Source organism: Tympanuchus pallidicinctus, unplaced genomic scaffold, assembly GCF_026119805.1.
Source record: "Tympanuchus pallidicinctus isolate F22 unplaced genomic scaffold, pur_lepc_1.0 scaffold18, whole genome shotgun sequence".
Taxonomy (NCBI): domain Eukaryota; kingdom Metazoa; phylum Chordata; class Aves; order Galliformes; family Phasianidae; genus Tympanuchus; species Tympanuchus pallidicinctus.
Window position 1 is genome coordinate 9,017,570 of NW_026294699.1, and position 21,673 is coordinate 9,039,242.

General features: G+C 50.1%; 1 protein-coding gene across 2 annotated transcripts; it reads right to left on the minus strand.

Annotated features, from left to right (window-relative positions):
* Positions 1-5: 5 nt before the first annotated feature.
* SYNGR3 (synaptogyrin 3) lies at positions 6-21,489 on the minus strand. 2 transcript variants are annotated; one of them, XM_052679647.1, is made up of 4 exons: positions 21,303-21,489; positions 12,004-12,244; positions 6,476-6,618; positions 6-5,028 (listed from the first exon to the last, which is right to left on the minus strand). In XM_052679647.1, the coding sequence occupies exons 1-4, from the start codon at positions 21,399-21,401 to the stop codon at positions 4,819-4,821; spliced, it is 693 nt and encodes a 230-aa protein (XP_052535607.1). In that variant the 5' UTR covers positions 21,402-21,489; the 3' UTR covers positions 6-4,818. The 2 variants fall into 2 exon arrangements, with proteins under 2 accessions (XP_052535607.1, XP_052535608.1); XM_052679648.1 differs by lacking the exon at positions 21,303-21,489 and adding an exon at positions 13,278-17,891.
* Between the last annotated feature and the right edge of the window lie 184 nt (positions 21,490-21,673).

Consider the following 21,673-nt stretch of genomic DNA (forward strand, 5'->3'; position numbering starts at 1 on the left):
TTCTATTCATTTTAAACTCTTTATTGAAAATAAGTTGCAGTTGGTACACAGACACTGAAAATACATCATCACAGATTGCTCTCTCAAAAGATATTTTCTTATATATATTTATATATATATATACAAAAGTTGTAAACATTTTTAACTTATTTCCATACACAGTCCACTTTATACTACAATCCACGTAAGGTTAGTGACAACTGCAACTCGTGGAAGCGGTCTGCTCATACAGAGGTATCTGCAAAAGAACTTAAATTTGCAAACCACATTTGGTATCTGGTTGTTATTAAAACTTATAAAGAATCTGAGGTTTAAATGCATATTGCAACAAAATACAGGCAGCTGAACTTGGGTTTCAAGTTGGTACAGCGAAGGCCATGTCTGAGCCTCACGGGTGGTAGGAGGTTGACACACAGCTTCTAAATGCAATCTAGAGTAGCATTATGAATAAAACAGAGTGGAACTCGACTTGTCTGCTCTCCCCAGGAAGACAAAGAAGGCTGAAAGGAAGTCTGCAAATATTACACAGCTTTTAGAGAGAGGAATATTGATTTTACACTTTTACTAATGAATAGACAATGATCGTAGTTGGCTTAATTCTATTCAACTGCTCTCATGGCTGCAGCAGGCAGAAGGGCAGTAGATGTGAGTTTGGGGAATGGGACAGTGCTGTGGAGGAGAGGGAAGGGGACTGATATCCCCCAGTAAAGAGCAGCCGATGGAAAAAGCAGAGATGCCAGAGCTGTCACCGTTGTAGCATGAACTCAGCAGTGCTGTGCTGCTACCTGCAGATTGCCCAAAGGGAAACTCATCTTACAAAGTGCCTCACCAAAACAGCAAGTGAAATCCAACTGCTCATGGACATGGTTAAACTGCAGGAGATGGTGAAGCACATTGTTGGGGAGATGATTTTGCTGAGCGTTGGTTAAACAAAACTTCTACCTTGCTCGGAATAGCTTACGATGCCGGGAGCAATTTCCAATTAATGTCTTTATTTCAAATCCTTTTCTAATGGGTTTAAAGTATAAGTTCATGCAAAAACAAACAAACAAACCTACCTACCCATAATGTGGTTTAATTTCAATGCTGAGAAATGCCTGTGTTGTCCCAACAGAGCCTCATTGAGCACAAGGATCTGGTAGAATAAATCTCCAGGAAGAAAAGGTACAGGCTTGCTCATAGTCTACTCTTTATGCTGAAATTCAGCCCTGACACTACACAGGAGCTGTCAGCATGTGAGGCTGAGGGCAGCCTGGTCAGCTGCAAGATTTCTGGAGGACTCTACAATGGCTTCTGAGAGCAGCATGGGGCTAGCAGCCAGCAGGGCATGGATTTGCAGCAAAATGCTGGCATGGCTGTAAGGGCTGGTCTGCAGGGTTACAAGGAAAGCAGCTACTGTCCACTGTACCACAGTGAACTTACAGAGAGAAAAAAAGTGGGTGAAAGAAGTATGAAAGTGATGCTAAGACAGTCTGAACCTCGAATGAGATACTGCAGGGATCCAATAATTCTGCTGTTACAGCCCATACCTGCACACACAGTCTGACTGACCCATCATGAAGATGCTGTAACAGTTAACAGACAGCACTGGTAACACAGAGCAGACAGTGGGAGCGCTGCAGGGCCTTGCAAAGTGCTTGGAAACAGGACGCTGTGCAAAGGGTAGGCATGAGTCATCATGGCCAGGGAGAGGGCTGATGTCTCACGCTTCCTTAATTAAGGTTTTAATTCAGCAGGGCCTTGTGCTACCAGCCTGGGGGATGAGGAATTACACAGGAGCTGAGCAACAGTCGCCAACAAACCAGGAAATGTTTTTCTTTCCAGGTGGCTGACTGCTGTTTCCAAGGCATGAGTATCTTAGGTGTCGCAGTGCCACCTTAATTACATTTTTTCCCACCCTGATGTAGACTGAGGAATGACTGTGCTGACCTGCAAAAACTGCACCAACTGAGGGATGTCTGCTGGCTCCTGCTGCCCCAGCAGCACCCGGAGCAGGGGGAGGTTTCTCTGGCAGTAGCCAGCCCACGGCCATGGAGCAGCTCCTGCTCTGCCTCACCCCTGCCAGGAAACCCAGGCACCAAAGCCCCTTCCTCTCCTGCTGAGTGCAGCACATCCAGGTTCTCACGCACAGCGCCAAGCAGAATTTAAACATAATAACACATTCTGGGGAGGAGTGACTGCAAGAAGAAGCTGACCTTGAGAAGAACGACGCTGCCCGGCCTGGGGATGAAGTCACAGTTGTGCTGCTGCCCCCACGCCGTAGTGGCTGCTCTCAGGTCAGGGACGGCGTGGGGATGTGCATCCATGTCCCACAGCCACGGGTGGGAGGGGTGGAAAGAAAAGAAATGCAATGTAGGCCTGGGGTGCGTACATTCAGATGTTGTAATATTCAGCACGTTTACACCACTGACCAGGACACTTCTCGCAGTCAGACAGAACTTTAGTTCTTTACGGTTACAAGGAAACTCTGGAACAGTTATATAGTTAGAAAAGATACAATGTACCGAACAAACATTATCTCACATACAATCAATTTAAACATTTAAATTGATTATAATTTTACTAAAATATTAACACAAGTACTGTTTGTGCTGCTAAAATTTCAGTGTTCCCTCTAAGGAAAATATTGCTACAGTTCTACTGTACCCTGTATTAAAATCTTTTGCCCTTTTATTTTCATCAAGACTGGCTCTAGAAAAATCACAAGGGTTAGAGAATTAAACTTAGGCTTATACTCTACTGGGGTTTGGGTGTCCCCACTCAGTGCACAAATTTCTCACTGCTCACCTACCTCAATCAGCACAGGCTGATAGCAGACGCCCCCAGGGCACCTTTCTTGCTTCTTGCATCAGCTCCAGGTGCCTCCTCCATCAGCAGTGCAGCATCCTCCTGTTGCTGCAGGGAGCAGCTATGCTGGCAGCGGGGCTGAGCGCTTCCTAATACTAAGTTCACTTCAGAGTGGATGGCAAAGGTACTGGGGAGATGCTGTGGAGTTGTCACTGTAAGGAAAAGCTGTAAGGGATGCCAGGTCCCTTTGTCACCACACACGGAGGGTTGGGCTCTGCAGGAAAAGTGTCTGAGCTGGGAAATGCCCGCACAGCTCCATCAGCACTGGGTGCTGCCAGGCAGATCCTGATCCAGGAAAGCCAACGCTCATCGTAAATGCAAGTTTTAATCTGACCTGAATAGTGGGGTATTCAAGTTATGCATTTTGTCACCGATAACGACTGCCTGTGACGAGGTTTGCTGCTTATTAATTAATGCATTTATTTGCTATTTAGCAGCAGAAATGAGCTGTGCTAATGATGATGACAAAAAACTGCTGGATTTTTTTGCTACAAGAACAGCTGGGGCAGTCATTTATCTATTGCTTGTGAGGTCAGAAGGCAACACACAGCTCTGCCAGCAACAACAGTGCAGCGAAGGATCCCTGCAGCCAGGTGAGGAGGGGGGCCGGGAGGACTTTGCCACAGACTGACCCACTGCTCAGCCACCGTGCTCTGTCCTCAGCAGCACCCAGCTCTGCTCACAGCCACTGCACACCCAGCACTTCAGACGCTGATGAGCATCTGCTGCACTTTTCAGATTGACTTGGTATTAATAAGGTTGTAATTCTGCTGCTGGAAACCAAACAGCCTCGTCCTCAGGCGTTTATCATCCACTCTATTCTCCCACGATGGGCAAATGTGTGCCACATGCACCCCCACAACAGACTTCAAAGCCCACCGAGTCCTTTCGGTGCTTGCTTTGAATTCTGCATCACCAGGGACTGCAGTGCAACACACACATTTACACCTGAGGATTTTGCTGCAATTACGACAGATGGTGGCTGCTCCCAGTAGAAAAACACAAGTTACAATCTGCTTCCTAATTGACTTAGAATTTGAGTCACTGAGGCACCCACACCTTTTGTGTTGGCAGCTCTGGGTCTGAGGGTGAGCAAGAGTTCAGTGTTGCCAATCAGAACTGTTCGGAAATTGGCAAACTTCAACAACCCCACAATGAAGTGGAACTGTAACACGCCATATTTTCCACTGATAAAAGCCTACTTCTAATTAGCAGACAACTATTGCTAAATTCTTTTCCAAAGCAAGTTTCAAACACAACTTTCTGTATCCTCAACCAAAACTGCATGGAAGCACAGAAGCTATTTGGATATTCAAGATAAAACCCAAACTTCTGTGCCCCCATGTCCCCCCGCACCCTGAACTATGTTTGAAACACCCGTTTGGTCGTGGTTTTTTGTACAATAAATATATACAAATAAAAGTAACACAGACACCACTTGTTTCTTTGTAAATTTGGCAATTCCCATGGCCTCTGCTCTCTGTGCTGTACATGAAAGCTCTATCAGGAGTGGGACTAGGCCAGGACCAACCGCCCCAGCTGCAGCCCCCCTCACTGCAATGAGGCCACATCTGTGTTAGCTCTGGAAGAACGAGATGAACAACTCATCAGCTACCTTGTTTTCTAGCAGGAAAAGGTATTTTTGGCTTTCCCAGGCACTCTGTGGCACCTAGTGCCCAGTGGTGCTAAAACAAGCCTCGAAGAAGGTACTGACTTATCTTCTGCCACATGGAGTAGCGACCTTCTTTCTTCCGACTTAGAGGGAACACTGCTTTTATAAAACCCTTGGACAGGTAAGACAAGAACCAATACCACTGTACAGAATTCACTGCACAACTAGCTAATAGTAAGGAACCCAGCACTGACTTGCCACATTAAGGAAATGGTACTGAATACATTTGCAATCAACCGGTTAACTGTACTGCACCATAGGACTCGGTCTATTTGTACACGGCCGCACGCCCTCCTCCCTCAGTATGCTGGCACTTGGTAACCTTTCGGGTTGGCGTCCGAGGTCTCGGTGAACGGGGGACTCTGGTAGGTCTCTGTGCTCTCAATGCCACTGCCAGTGGGGTACCCGGGATACGCAGCATTGGGGTCGGTGGCAAACTGGTCGGTGGCAAAGAGCGACATGTCGGTGCCCAGGCGGTACCGCTGCAGGGCCTTCAGTGCCAGTGCGACCTGCAAGGGATGGAGAGATTTGGGGGGAGAGCCAAGCACCGTGGGTGACTGCTGCCTCCTGCTCCTCTGCAGCCATAGAAACCCCTGGCCCAGGAGGAGCCAGGTGTGCAGGGCATACCGGTGCTGCACCACCGTGCACTGCTGTGCTGCACCGCACCACCTTGCATCAGCACTCTGTGCTTCCCTCTGCCATCCTTTCCCCCTCTCCGTGCCTCCCAAATCACAGAAGAGGCCTCACAGAGATGCTTGCCCTTCAGCTAACACTTCCTAACACTGTTCATATTCATGCTGCAAAGCAAAACCTTCCATTGAGACCTACGAGTTCTCCCCATGCAAAACCAATGCCCACACTGTGTTCAGATCAGGTTCCCATTGTCATCAAGGAAGTGGCACCATCAAACCAACCACTGCAATGAGTGGAAACTGTCCCAGGCCAGTGAAATAGGTCAGTCCTGCAGAGACTCCTTCACCCTTTTCCAGGTTGCAAGTATTCAGGTCACAAATTGTGGGAAATGGAAGCAGCAGAGCTGTGAGAGACCTGCACTCACCTTTATTTCAAGAGGTTTCATTAACAATTCAATTAATTTTTAAATGACAGACTCAGGATAAAGAAAACCTGCCCACAGACACCAAGATGGCACGGCCTTAGCCCCTCCTGTAAGCCCCAAGGGCAACGGGTGCTCCCCTGCTGTACACTTATGGCCCTTTGGTATTTCCTCTGGCCCAACACTATTTCCCTGGCCCTGGCAGCAACTGTCTGCAATGGACCTTATGTATTTGCTGCAGCATTTTGCACCTCTCCTGAGGAAAGCAGCAGAGCAGACAGTCTGGTTTCCCCTAGGGGCTGTCAAAATCCCCCACACCCTATGGGACAGGCTCATCATGGTGTACTCCTGGGGACTCACTTGCTTCAAACCAAACTCCTCCCTGGGGTCTGAAATGAGGGCAGCATGTGGGCAGCAACATGTTTTTGATGGAAATGCAACTTGCTAGCTGCAGGAGAAGTTTGGAAGTTCCCAGGGAGAGGGGACTGGAGCTGGGGCTTCCTGGGTAAGCAACCACAGTTTCAGCTCCCTGCAGAGGGAGAAGGACGAACTGCAGGTTTCTTTAGTACAGCCCTTCACCGCTCACCAGGCTTCACTTCCCCAAACTGTGCCCCAGATTCCTCCTTCAGCTCAGTGCTGAGCCCATAGTAGGTTTCATTTCTCCTCTCCCCAGCCTAGCTGAGTTGGGTAGTTTCTTCTGTAATTAAATTTGTGCCCTGTGGATAAAGCCCAGCTCTGGGGATAAGTATCTGCCCCACGAGGTGCTTGGACCCTCGCCATGACAGTGGCAGGCAGCACTTGTACCACAATGCCCTGGGTGCAGTAGCTGTAACCCTGCATAAAAAGCTGCAGGTCTCACAGGTAGGGGTAGGGCCCTTGAAAAGTCCAGAAGCTGAACTCACCCAGACGATGATGGAGAAGAAGGAGAAGGCAATTGATGCCCGGGCAGCATCTGCTCCTTGCGAAGCCCCTTTGCTCATTGTTGTCCGCTGCCACTGGTTTGCTAGGAAGCAGAAGGCTACAAACCAAAGGAAGGACAAGAAACCTGGAGGAGAACAGAGCCAGTCAGTGCTGATACTGCCATCACTTCCTCTGCTCCAAGAACCCCAGAGATCTGGGTGTTGATGCACAAACACTGCCACCAAGACATTCAAACAGCAACAGAGGTCCTGGGTGCCTTATCCTCTGCCATGACCCAAACAGAGCTATTTTGAAAGAGGTGAATTTACAATTGCTGAAAAAATTGAACTGGAGGAACTTGTAGCATTATCTTGTCTGTTGTCTATCTTCAGTTTAGCCACCTAAATCTTTAGTTTAGTCACCTAAATCTTACCTTCATCTTAAGCTTTGCAGGGACAGCACAACCTCTAGACACAGCCTTCTTGCACTCGGTGGGACTGCAGCCTGCTCACAGGCACCAAGATGCTGCCAGCCCACTCCCCAGCACCCTGCTGTGCTGCTCACCTTTTGTTTCCTGGAAACCTGTGGCTTTCAGAACCTTAGGGCTGGGCACTGCACAGCTGCTCAGCAGGTGGAGGGGGCTGTGTGCCTGCTCCCAGCCTCACTGCGCTTCAGGGATCAAGTGAAAATGCTCCAATGATTATTTCTTACTGGAACCAAGGCTGGCTTATCAAGATAGGGCTGCAGCTCCTCTAATTCAATCACCAACCAACAGCATTGCCTAATGTCAGGAAGCTTAGAACAGACACAAAGCTACCCACAAGCACACACTGTAACAAGCAGTAATAACAAGCAGTAACACTTTACAGCGCTGTGAAAAGAAGTTGCATAACCTGGAGCCTTCCATGATGCTGTTTTAAGGGCCTACAGCTTTCTAAGCATCCCCAGCACAAAGCTCCCTGCATTTGCCAATGTGCACACAGAGATCCAGGCCCAGCAGCAGGATGCTGAGCTACAAGCCTCTTCCCAGGGATTATCAGCACATCAGAGCGAGCAGCCACACTGCCAGCCCCATGGGCATAGCACAGTCTGGCCACAGGGAGAGGAAAGCAGCTTCCTTTTTTCCCCTCTTTATCTTACCAGCTCTAAAGTACAATAAAAGATGCATGCTCACGTCCAAACACTGTGCAAGATTTATAAGGCTTCTTGCCTTTAGTTTAGAATTTGTGCCTAGCTGCAATTTTGGAAAACACGCTCCTTGTTTCCTTTTCTTACACAACTGGACCTGGGGAAGATACTTTGGACAACTTAGCCAAATCAGGCCCTTGATCTGCTCTTACAGCAACACACCCTCCAGCTAGGATCACCCCTACCTTCCTCTTCCAAATCTCAGACTAACAAAACAGTCTTTTTTTTTTTCTTTTTTTCTTTTTTTTTTTTTTTTTTTTTTGCATAAGATGGCTAATGCCTGCTACCAAAGCCACCTCTGCATAGCCATCTTCACCGTCAGGATGATCCACTTGTCCTCAGTGGTAAATGAGACCTCCCATGCTCACAGAGCAAAATTCAGGAAGAAGTTTCTCGCTTCAAATCCACACATTTTGGACACAGCAGTATTGGGAAGATGAAAGACCAGAGATGAAACGTGAGAGCAACTCATAGCAGGTTAACTCACAGCATTGTTGTGCATGCTCAGGGGCATCCTTCCTCTGGGGCCATCCACAAAGGGACAGTGGGGTTCTCCAGCAGGATTAGGCTTCATCACTGGTTTACAGGGAGTGGAATTGTTTGCAAGAATCCCAGTGTCACAAAGCTGATGCTGTGGCACAGCCATGACACAGGGACTCCCCACCGCCCAGTGCTCTAAGCTCCATCTGTCAGTGTGTCAGCGGTATCTTCCAAGGGTTTTCAGGACTTAAAATGACATCATCCACATCTCTGCCCGTGCACCGGCTGTGCTGGGTATTGCAGCTAACAACTTCCTCTGCAACACAGATACTGGAGCTGCTGACCTGCCCAGTGCTGATTGCTGGGGTCTGAAACCTTCAGTGGGAAATGCCTGAATGGTGTTGCTCCTGCTGCTGCCCACGTGCACCTCACTGAGGTTTCACCATGCACACAAGCCTCTGTCCTCCTGACATCAGGACAGCTCTGCTGAGTTTCTGGGAAGAAAACTGGTTCTCTGCAGGTCCTGGGAAAGGGGAAATGCAGTATTGCTGCCAGTGGACAAGACAGTGTCAGGTATTCAGAGCACCTCCAGAAGTACCAGGCGGTGTTTATGCCATTTGAAAAGCTGACACATGCCTGTGTGTGAGATCAGGCTTCCCAGTGAGCTCTAGGAGGAACTATTTTTGTTCTGTACCAGCACCCGTTTCCATTTGTGATCATGTTCACCCTCTGTTAGCACTCCTGTGCGATGAGACTCTATGCCCAACACTGACTCATGCCTGGGATCACTGCTGCCTCCTCTCACCTGCACATCCCAGGGTCCAGGCTGCCCTGGTGCCAGCTGGGTACCATCTCATAGCTTCAGTATATTTCCAGGACCAAGTGGAAATGGGTATTTGGGAGGTGTGGGTTGATATTCATGGATTTCAAGACCCTGAGGAGGGGGCTGTTCTGACAGTGGGTTGCTGTGGCCACAAGCACCTTTCCTGACTCCTGGCGGAAACACACACAGCTCTGCACCCTCCAGCATACCAGAGAGAAGGAAAATACCAGGAATAGCTGTTAATTATAGTTTTAGGATTGCAGACAACAGAATGCAAACACCAGGAAATATACATTACAGTCGTAATTACAGCCTGGTTCCAAGCAACGCACATCTACAGGAGCAGCTGTAAGAGCAGATGGAGGATGAAGTTGCAAGTGCCACTGACATAGCACTGTGGCTGTCCTGCTTGCACCCAGCATCATCTACCTGTGGACTCAGGGGCTGCAAGAGGCAGAGCCCCCAGTGCCCCGTGGGGCAGCCCACTGTGGGGACAACCTTTGCAGGCAGCTAATGCTCCTTGTACAGCTGGGGTGGGAGCAGCAAGCTGTCAGTATAAGTCCACTCACCCACCACTGATCCTCCCTCCTTCAAGTGAAAGGAAGCTGTGGGTTAGCAATTAGACCAACTCCTCCCATGACCTTCATAGGCAGCAGCTGCCACTTCTGCTTCCGTGCAGCCAGCACCACGCACTGGGGGAATCCAGGCACGGGGACAGAAGTGACCTTCTTCTCTCTCACCCCACCCACTTCCTACTTGATGCTCCTCATCCTCTTATTTCCCAAATGCATTTTCAGCTTTTATATTAAAGCATACAGTAATGCAGAGATCACATGCAGAGAAAAAGGATGAAATAGTCACAAGTAGGAGGAAATCAAGAGCCAAGGAGGAAAAGAAGAGGAAGGGTGCAGTGTAGAAGTCCCACAGATAAAGTTCCTAGAGATTAACACAGGCAGTCAATGCAAATAACTTGCAGTTTGCACTCTATCACATATGTACAGGTTGGCTCTGAGCACACAGAGCCCATGGGCTGCAAGCCCCAGGCTGCTTGGGGTCACATGCCAGCAAAACCCTGAATTTGATCTGTGCTGCACGATCTGCTTCTGGAATCAACCAACTGCCTGGAGTTTCTGCACGAGCGGGCGTATGGGCTACAGCAGTACAGAAGGTTTGGGGCAGCTATAATTTTAGAAAAATGAAGGCACAGAAATAGGAATGGAATAAGATGCAGTAGGCACGAACCCACCCTGAGATCTCCCATTGAAATGTGAAAACTTGCAGCAGAAGGGTGTTTTGCACACCAAGGGCACTAATAACAGCTCCACATGCACAGCTCTGGCCACCCATGATCAAGAGAGACAAATACAAGCTGAGGTACGAACTGCAGGCATGTGGAAGGGAACAGAGAGTCCATCTGGTGTGAGGAGACATGCAGTGAGGCTCTCAATCAGCAAATGAGAGTTTCAAGAAAGAGTTTGATTAAGGTATGAAGCAGGATACACAGTGCAAAAACAGGGTCTGAAGCCAAAGAGCTGGAAGTCCCCTCCATACCCATGTCCCATGACGAGACCCTCAACTCAAGCCTGCACAAGCAGCAGGGGAAGGTCACTGGCAGACACTGGCACCCAGCTGAGTAAGAAGCATGCTGCCACTCACACATCCCTCCCAGCAGCACAACTCGCCTGTAAGTGGTTTGCTTTGCAACATGGAAGTGGTCTGTCCATTTTCTACCAAAAAGCATGCAGAGGGGAAGAAGGAAGGGAGGAGGAAGGAGCCTTGCAGGTGACACAAGGCACTCGAGAGTAGCACACTCATCCCCTGGTCCCAGTAATAAAGTCAGCACCGGCAGGTCAACTGTATTTGAAATTTGTGGATGGGGAGGATTTTACCAGGACAGAGCCCTGGTGCAATACTGGAGCCTGTCCCCATGAGCAATGCCTGTAGGCAGAAGCCCATCTTCTGCAGCTTTCTGCAGTGCCCCATGACTATGCACACTGTATGACAAGGACAACAGAGGAACAAGGCAGAGATGGCCCCATTTCATACAAGCCTGGCAAGGGACAGTGCAGCTGGTACAAGGTGAAAATCAGGGAAGGATCACAGCCTCACACCAAGACAGACATCCAGGCAGAAGATGGATGTGGACACTCCCATTTGAATTGCAGAGCTGCAGGCCCCAAGCCCCACAGAAAGGGCTGTAAATACCAGCTCACAATGGCTGGGCACTGAAGCTCTAGCACCATGGAAATGAGCTTTCCAGCAAGGAGAGGACATTCTTAACTACAGCCAAGCATAGGCAGATGATGATGGATGTTTTCATCTGGGACCAGAGTCATCAGCTGTGTTTGTGCTGGATAAATCACCTTCAGACTATGCTAACACAAGAACCTGGAAATCGAGAACATCAGCTGCAAATTCAGCCAGAAAACTCCCAGAGCAGCCAAGCAGAGGACAGTGTCTCCCAGCACAGCACAGCCCATCAGCTCCTGTTCATGTGGCTGAGTCAAGGGCTTGGGACAGCACAGAAAATCCACGTGAGTCCTTGGGAAATCCAGAGCTACTAGCAAACCCCAGCCCTGGAGGCAGTGAGGGATGGCAATGGTATCTTAGCTCCTGCTGTAGAAGCACACTTCTGCTTTGTGCAGAAACACATGCATGAAGTGAAAACAGATCCAGATGTAACTGACGAAGTGACTCTTGTTAAGAGGCAGAAACAGGAGATGTGACAGGGTAAAATGTGACCACCAAGCTTTTCTTCCCCAAGTGACCCCAGTGATCCCAGCTTCAGAAGCAACATCAGTGAGCAGGACACCCCACTGACCTCAAACTACCACACATTGGCTTCCCCACTGCTGCCTTTGGATTCACTGTTGAACAAGACAACCCATCCTTCTCCCTAAGACATGAGCTGTGCCATGGCCTGAGGGATGAGAGCAGGACTCAAGCATGGAGCTGCAGGCACAGCAATGACCCTGCACACCCCATGGAACCAGCAGTGTCCATGACAAACAGTGTCCATTAGCAAAGCCAAAGTTGTACCTGAAAAGCCCAGGTCCAGCAGGACAGCTCGTTTGCGGTCCTTCACGCTACTGATCTGCTGGAACTGGAGGTCCACAACAAGGAAGAAGATGCATCCGAAGAAGGCAATAATGCCAATGGCAATGCCATAGCTGCAGGCACTCTCATTCTCATTGAAGATGCAATGTAGCTCAGGGTCTGTGCCATCCTTGTTCACATAGCACTCGTTCACAATGGAGCCGAACACCACGATGGAAAAGATCTGCAAAAGGAAGGAGAAAACACAACTTGCAGCTGCTTACATTTAACTCTGTTTTCCAACAGCAAAATAATTGGATTCAGTCCTGTGAGGCTCTACAGCAACACGGCATTTGCTAGATAGATCCCCACACTCAGCTGGCTGGTGGTTCTATGCGATGGGCTGGCGGATGGCATCTAGGGCTCCAGATGCTGTGAGCCTGCTTGTTTTCAATGGTCTGGCTTGCGGTGTGTTTTAAGAGATGGGGATGGAGGGGAAGGGAAACTAAACAGATTGGTCAGGTCTCTGAACAGTCTTTCTGCTTGTGCTGCTTTGCACCATCAGACCGCACTCAATGAACCCCCTTGTGCAACTGCAGAGCAGAGAGAAATGAAGCTACAGATAATGGAGATGCTGAATGCACACTGGAGGGTGGATGGGGTGCCTGGGGATATGGGGAGCAGCTCACCTGGGTGTCATGGGAAGGAGGAAGAAGTTATGGTTGTGCTGCCATGCAAACATTGGCCAATTCAACCCCATAGCAGAGGCTGAAGGATGCAGTGCCTGCATCTGTTATGCAGTAACCCAGTTCCAGCCCTGCAAAGGACAGTAGAGAAGGAGCTCACTGGTGGCTGCCCCATTCCTGCTGCTGACTGCTGGGACCCACAGCAGAGCTAAGAGTAGCTTCCCAGCCCCCCAGCACACAGCAATGGAGAGAAGCAGCTGCTCCACAGTAGCTTCAACTCCAGCTCCCCAGGGCTTTGCCTCACATCCTGGCTGCAGAAAGGGAGCTGGGTCATAGCTGGGTCATGTGGCTGTGTCCACGAATGCCATTCACAGTGCTGCATGCCTAGGTAAATCCCTTATTCCTCTCCAAAACCAAAGGCAGCAAGCAGAAGCCACAGGACCAGCTGCATTCACTCTTGCAACCTGGGAAGCACTGTGCTGCTGCTTCCATTGCTGGGCTTAGAGTAGCAAGACCTGTGGATGCCCTTGCACCACACTGTGCATCTCTGATCTTGTCACTTGCTGCCAGCACCACAGGATCACTGCATACCTCCTTACCCTGCTGGCTCCCAGGATGCATCCAGAGGCAACGTATCCAGGCAGAGACCGCACACAGCTCCTCACTGCTTTCTCTGCAGTCACAGCCCTGTACTGAGACACAAGACCGAAACGAGCGACAGCCAGATGCAGCAGCTCACAGCCACCTGCAGTCCATGGCTCTTGCAGTAACTGCCCGCTGACACTTCACCTTGCTCCCTAATGCATAGGGGCAGCAGAACCAACAACAAACAAACCATTCTGAAGGCTTCCAGCACTGCAGTATGCTGTGACAGCACGAGCACTGGCCACGTGTCTCTATCCTGGCTACCCTGCAGTATTCCACATGGACAGCCCTTCTCCCTCTCCTCCACACTCTTCCCAGCTGGGCTGAAGCTGGGACAGAGGGAGTTCCAACTGAACATACTTGCAAATGCAAATGTCTCATCAGCAAACCTGTCTTAGATCCTCTCTTAGATCCTCTCCACTAACTCCCCTCCATATTGGAGGGAACAACAAAGAAGCATATCTTCAGGAGTGCAACCATGACAGATAGGTGCAGGGTATTTTCTTTCTCTGTGGGGCATCATCTGAAATAAATGATGAGCAGAAGCAGTGCCAACAGTCCCTAGAGAACATCCTGCCTTAGGAGTGCAAGCAGATACCTGCCCCTGCTCACATCCAGTTCCACAAACCCATGAGCACAAAGCCATCCAAGGACAGAGATCATCTTTAAACTGTCAGCTAGGAGCTCACTCCTCTTGCACTTGCATTTCAAGTTAGCTCACTGCTGGGCCATGTTGGATGATGGAGATACTCTAGGACCTGCCTGTCAATTGAGCAGGCATCTCTGTGCTACCCAGACATCCTGCTTTCCTTCCAAGCATCCCTCATCTTCAAATTTAACCAAGACCTGGGGTTCTTTCCCCACTCCTCTCAGCCCCAAGCACCACCACAAGCTCACTGCTAACGTGAGTCACTGCCTGCATTCACACCCAGCTTCTCGTCTCACCGTGACGGCCGCATCATCATGTAAAGAACAACAGGGCTGCATTGTAAGAAGGAAGCAACAAACAACAACAAACAGCAATAATAATTTTCCCAGAGCTTTGGCAGCAGCTGTAATATCAGCAGTTGTAAAAATCTGTTCATAAATAATGCAAAATTGTTATTTACTATCAGAAATAGCAGCAGCATTTATAAAACAGCCCCTGGAATAAATAATGTGATTCTGGAAAACATGAATAATTGAGAACCTCTGATTCCACTGGATTATTTCTCTGGCAGGCCAGTGAACTTGCACTTAGCTTCTCAGATAAGTGTTTTTACTAAATCCTCCCAGGATTAGCAACCTGCCTTATTTCTTGGTGCTTTCAGATGCCTCCTGTGCTCACAGCCTGGCTGGGTGATGCAGTACCATGGTTGCCCACAGAGTTGGTGCTGCTCCTGGGGGAAAGCAAAACCTATGCTGAGCAGAGCACATCAAAAGGATCATGGCTGGAAGGCAGGATCGGATACCCAGGTCTGTTAAAGGAGAATGCCCAGAGAGCAATCATGGAGGAGCACAAAAGCCAAAAGGTGCCCGTAATGCACACACCTGGGACCAATGCAAACGTCACCAGAGATGGTACTTGCAGATATCCTACTGCTTAGCTTTAACTTCCAGTGAGTTTTGCTCTGTTCAGTGCAGAGAGTTGCACCTGTCTTGCAGCTGGGGCATCCCGCAGAAAGGGGCTGAGAGGTGAGACAGCCATCGGATGCACAGCCCAGCAAGAGTGAGTGCATGTGTTGGATGGAGGTACAAAATCATCATGCTGACTGAAGGACGCCTGTCAAAACAAGCTTGTCAGTGAGAACAAGTCTTTCCATGTTTTTTCTCTCCCTCTCCTCATGATTGATATTAATTTTCTTAAAAAACAAAACAACAACTGCTGCTGGTAATTCTCATTTTAATGAGAATAGACTTGGTGTTGTTTTGCTATGTGTAAGTTAAAAGAAAGTTAAGGAAAGGGGTGTAGATGGGGGAAAAGTAAAACCCACAGGACTTTTTTAAGTTCATGAAAAACAAGTGCCAGTCCCTAACTACCTCCACAGCCCTTGCTTGCTCAAGCTCTCAACCAGTTCATCAGAGACCTGAGAGAGAAAATGCAAGGTCAGATTCTCCACAAGTGGCTGGAGAAGCATTCTGGTTAGGAGGATGCAAGAAGAGCTGCACACACTGCAACACAGATGAGCTGCTTGTGCAAATGCAGAGCTGTCCAGTATCCCTGAGCAAGAGGGGACACTGTCAGGCAGCAAGCTCTTCTGTAGCACAGGTCAAAGGGGTGTGAGTTCAGCAACCTATGATGGGGTTTGAGTACAGACCATGACTCTGGAAAACAACTGCTACACAGCTGAAACCAGAGGGCTTTGAGCATCGCCCTGTGACCAGTGCTCCAGTAATGCACCCCAAGGGCTTTGGGACAGACAGGTAACAGCGCCCAGTTGGTGGGCAGCACACTGCTGAATGACACCTACTTTCTTCTAAAGAGAAGGAGCAGCCTGCCACAGAGCTTGCTCACACCAGGTTTTTGCCATCTGGATATGGATGGCTGGCCAGGCTGCCCTGGCTTGGGTCTGCCATCACACTTTGCAGATTTACATTCCTTCCTGCAGCATCAGTCTGCCAGACCCCAGACCTGCAGGTATTCTATCCACACTGCTTTCAGCCTTCTGTCACCCAGGCACCTGAAATGTGCATATGGAGTTCTGACAATCTAAGCACAGTCATCACAAGGAAAACAAAAAGCAAGAAACGCGAGAGCATGAGCTGAAAGCACCAATGTGTGAGCTGTCAGCCATTTTAAGGTGAGATGTTTCCAGTGTCGATGCACTGTGCTTCAATCGGGGGCCTATGAAAAAACACTGCCAGAAGGTGCGGGTTTGCAGGAGACTGCAGAACCTTGCTTTGATTACACACACAAGCAACTGCTAACATTAACACTGAGGAAATTTGACGCATGGAGAACAATGATCTACCCCCAATTTGCTCTGCAGTAGCTCTCAGTCAATGGTGATAGGCACAACCCAGATGGACAGAGCCAGCACCAACATCAGGGCGAGCTCGTCAGATGCTGCCTTCTCCAGCCCCCTCTGCTCCTTGAACCATCCCTGAGTGAGGATGGTGAGGGCAGCAAACAAGAAGGAAAAATTACTGAGGTCAGGCACACACAGGCCACATCCTGCCCAGCACTGGGCATTTTAGCCCCCACTGGGCCCTGGGCTGGAGCTGCCCTGTACCACAAGGACACTCTGCTTGAATCTGGGCTGCACCCCAGTGCTTCACACCTTCCAAGCTCAAATTCTGGGGGAATCTAGGCCCCTGTCCTCCCCATTTCATCCTTACAGCTGTCAGTAACAGCAAAGTTTTCTGCACGCAGCTGCATAATTTACTGGGGTGCATGAAGGCCAACAACCAACCTAAGCACTGCCAGATCTCCCATGAGGACTGAAGATGTGACCACAAAGGAAAGACCTGATGCAGTTTCTGGCACAGAACCGGATAGCGTGATGCCAACCCTAATAAGGTTATGGACATGTCTAATGGGCTAATCAGACTGTGAAGGATGCATGTTGATGACCACATGACTGCTTTGTACTGAATTACCTTTTCTAATGCGGCAAAAGATGTTGGTTGAAACACAGCATCCATTCAAAGTTCCTGGTCTAGTGGCACAATCTGAGCACACATCAAACTGACAGCATTTGGAATCAGTGATGACAGGAAAACGGAAATTCAGCTGCATTTTAAGCTCAGATGTGGTGAAACTTCTGTATAATTTCATTAACAAAAATGTAAAGCTAAAGGTCAGCCTTTAATATCTACAGCCCACGGAAAAGGAAAATTAAGACGGAAATCTGGTGACCTTACTGAAAGCAGCCAGTGCTAGACAAAGCCCAGGGCAGCCAAGATCACAGCACTGACTCTGAGCATTGCCACAAGCTCCTGAGGCACAGCCCAGCCATGCAGCCCCTCTCTGAGAGCCACAAGCCCTCCATGCTGGGGACGACCCTGCAGGCGGGGCAGAGGTTCCTCAGGAAGGCAGGAGGGACACTGCCTGGTTCCCTCCTGTGCCCAGGGTGCAGCACAGTGGCCACCCCTTGCTCTCCTGCTGCAGTTTGGCTGCTCTGCTCCTAAGCTGTTCTTTTTTTTCCTGCTAAAAACAAACAGCCTATACAATGAGCACACAGCAGGCAGCAGCACCTTTCACCCTCCCAGAGGAACCAAACAAACCTGAAAGTGGGCAGAAAGGGCCCACTGCCCACTCCAAGAACGAATCTCCTACCCATAACACATCCATCCCAGTTCTTACCTAACTCATCCCTCAGCAAAGCACACGTATCTCACTGAAAGATAATGATTTACCATATTATGGACTAATACACAGCTCAGTGAAAAGCCAGCACATAAAGACTTCTCCCGGATCTGAGCCAAAGCATTCTCTGGTCCTATAAATTCACTACCTCATATCAAAGGTTATGGGGATTTCCACTTGCTACGCCCATGGCTAGGCAATCAGTTTTGGCTGCTGTTGGTCCATCCTCTAATAAAGGTTATGCTCTTAAAGGCAAAATGCTGGGCTCAATGAGCTAACACTGTACAGGAACAGCTCCCAGCCATCAGGTGATGCACTACACTCCCATTCAGCTTTAGGAAACCAGAAAGGCTCTAGGTAGGGCAGGGCAGGACAGTGCTGTACCATGGCACACACCCTGGGTCAGTGGAGCAACTCTGAGTCACACCAAAGTCACTGTAAGGAAATGCTGAAGCCCTTGAAGCTGTAGGAAACTTGCAGAGATCCAGCATGGCAGAAGAAACCCCAAAGCACACATGCTGAGGCTGCCAGCTCTTGGGTTGAAAGCTGACATGTCAAGGAAAAAGGCTTTTAGTGTTGCTGCTATTGAAATTCATACCAATTACTAAAAACATTTACTTTAATAGCATATTTACCACAACTGCTTTTAAAAGTCAAATCTAAAGGTACATTAAGCAAACAGTTCCCCTTAAAAGCTGCATGGCTGCTTAGAAGCACGTACAGCCGTGGCACGACAGAGAGGGGAGCTCATGGTTCTGCAGGCAGGCCTTGGTGAGCACCAACTTTGTTTTGTTGTGCAAAAAACGCCCAAAAAGGAAACCACAAGAGTGATCACATCTTCTTCTGACAAACTGCATCAGACACAGGGGGAAGAGATGAATGAGGAACTGTTAAGTGGTTCTTTCCAGCTTTTGGTTTTACAGCTTATACCAGGCTAGGTTTTTTTTCCTTTCAGATATTCAGAATTGCAATGTATGGAGAGGTCACAGTATGAGGTAGGACCAGGAATCCCCTTTCACCAAAACTTACATTTGGGAATTTCTAACCCAAAGTCACCATTCACCCACAGGTCCCTCAGATGTTTGTAAGCACCAGAGCTGAACCCACAGCCCCAAAGCAACCGCTGGAGCTGCAGAATGGAGCTGCATCCTGCTTGGCAATGACAGGTTGTGAAACCCCATCAGCAGGCAGCAGCCAGTGGGCTGACTGGCTGCCTAAAGCGAGGGTCTCCACTGCTCACATCTCATTTGAACCAGCACATCAAAGGGCCACCAAGGCAGCTCCCTCCTCCAAAAGAAACACTATCCAGATGGACCTGGACTGGTTTGAAACGTGAGCTCACAAGAACTGAATGAGGTACAACAAGGCCCAGTGTGAAGTAATGCACTTGGGTTGGGGCAAAAAGTGGGGCTGTTGGAGCAGGGCCAGCAGAGGGCACGGGGATGCTTAGAGGATTGGAGCACCTCTGCTGTGAGGACAGCCTGCAGGAGCTGGGGGTGTTCAGCTTGGAGAAAAGAAGGCTGGGGTGGCTTTATGGTCCTTTCCAACCCAACCATTCTGTGATTCTGTAATGGCAGCAAGGATTAAGCCTCCAAGGTTTGCTCCTACAACACGGGTTAAACACGCTTAAAAAGATGTGACAACAAGCAATAGGAAGGGGAATCACATTTAAAAAAAAAATGCCCCCACACCTACACCCAGCTCAAGGGGTTCTGAACAAGCTCTGCTGTGGCTATGCAAAGCAAAGGTGGAGGTTGTGAAGCAAGTAATGGAGCGTTGCAGTGGCTGTGGGGTTGTGCTGCACACCCCAGCCTGGCAAAGGGAAGCTTCAGTTGGAACAGAAAGGCAGCAAGATCTTAAACAGATACTGCTTTGTAGTGCATCGCCTGCCGCCTCCGTCCAAGCTCTCCATCTTAAAACAGGCTGTGGGTTTGATCTGGCACGAGCAGTAAAGCTAAAAAGAGCCTGGGCACACTTTGCAAGAAGTAACAGCAGCCATGCACCAGGTGGAACGGAAACTGGCCCCAAGTACCCAGCTCACACCGACCACATCCCTGCTTGTGCTGAAGGGCAGCCAGTGGCACACAGCTGGGTCACAGCATCACAGCATGGGGACTCCACGCCCCTGTGCTGCATCTGCAAGGGAGAAGGGTTCACAACAGATCTTCCAGCAGAAGTGAGACAAGGGAAGCATCCACATGGCTTCAACATGTACTTTCTAAGCCTTATTGAATCTGACTTCACGTTGCAAACCCTGTGCACGTCATGTTCATGAAAGCCAAAGGGCCCCTCCACCTGCTTAAAGTTGACCCGTTCTGTAGTTATACATGTTCAGTTTTCTGAACCCAGAACCTACAAAATGAATGACTTCTCTACTGAACAGCCAACAAGTGCACACACACATCTTCTAAGCTGGAATTCTTAGTTCATCTGCTATATGCTGTTCCTGCTGCCCATAAGTCCTAGAAGGGTGAGCTTTCTGGATGGGTGCTGGCAGATCCTTTTAAAGGGAGCTCAACTCAACACCTGTTGGCCACTGATTTATCTGACCATGCCCAAACCAACACATTGCCAATGATTTGCCTTGTGGAGGATCCCACTGGATCCCAACCAAGTACTCCAGGTTGAAATGATACTTCCAGGAAATGCCTGCCAGCAGGAGCCTCACAAACCCTGCCCCACATCTGGATGCTCCATATCCATAAACTCCACTCTCCTCCAGTAATGGAGCAAAGGGCTTTTTCAAAGCCCTGGCAAGTTCACTGGCTCCAATCCAGCCAAACAATTAAGCATGTGGTTGAACTCTAGGCATGTGATTGCCGCTGGAACTGCTCATGTGCTTGAAGATAAGTGCATGCTCCCATGTTATGCTGCTCAGGCACCCCAGGGTCCCCCTGCACAGTGCGATGGCAGCTGCACAGGCAGCCCCTTCCCTCAACACCTCTCTTTCCCTTGCTGCATGCACGTTGCACTGCTGAAGGTGACACAGAGCCAGCAGCCATGGCCTCCATGCACGAGCGAGGATGAGCCTCCAGGGCCCAGCTTTGAGAACCAGAGCCTGCAGGAGCAGGGCTGAGACTCCATGCCGGGGACTTTGGGCATTGCAGAGCTCTCTAGCCATGCACGCTTTTAGATTGTAGCAGGTGAGAGCCGAGCACTGCAGCCTGGCAGCACAGCTCTCTGGCTGCTTATTCATGGAGCAGCAATGGGCAAAGACTTCACTGAGTGGCTGCAGCACAGATCCCACCTCTTGTTCCCCCTTGCACGGCAGAACTCACGTATGGGAAAGGACCAGCAAACATAACATCCATTTGGATGAACAGGGGGAGCTGGGCAGGGCTGGCTGTAAGATTTCATCTCTCTTACACATGCACACAGAGAGCACGAATGGGAAGAAAATGTCCTCTGCTTCTGTGCTGCACCCTGCTCTCTCACGCTCAAGCACCAGGGATAAAACCACTGCAGGGCTACGGCATCGGCCACCCGCCACACCGTGCCCGTCCCCACGCAACTTCCCACGGGAGCCAGCGGCCAAAGCGCTGCCCGTTGCACGGTGCCTGCAGGCTGCACGGCACCGCACACCGCACGCACAATACCCGGGCACTGCAGACCGCACGGGCACCGCACGCTGCAACGGGCGCTACTCCGCGCCCGGCCACCGCACGCTGCCCTCCCCGCCTTACCCAAGCCGTCGCCCGGAGGATGGTTTGCGGCTGCTTAAGGAAATCCAGGGGATCGACGGCGCCGCCGGCCCGGCCCGCTCCGAAGGACGCTCCTTCCATCTTCCCCCACCGCCCGCTCCGCTCCGCTCCGGCGCCGCTCCGAGCCGAGCCGAGCGCGCTCCCCGCGCCGGCCGCGCGCTTTTCGCGTGGGTTCGTCCGCAGCGCCGCGCGCGGGCAGCGGGAAGAAGCAGCCGAGGGGCGGGGGGGCGGCGGCAGGTGCACGCGCCCGGCGTGCCGCTCACCGCAACGCGACCGCCTCCCATCGCGGGAGGCCGAGATCAGCGAGCGGTGCGGGCGCTGCGGGCCATCGGCACGGGCACCGCGCTGCAGAC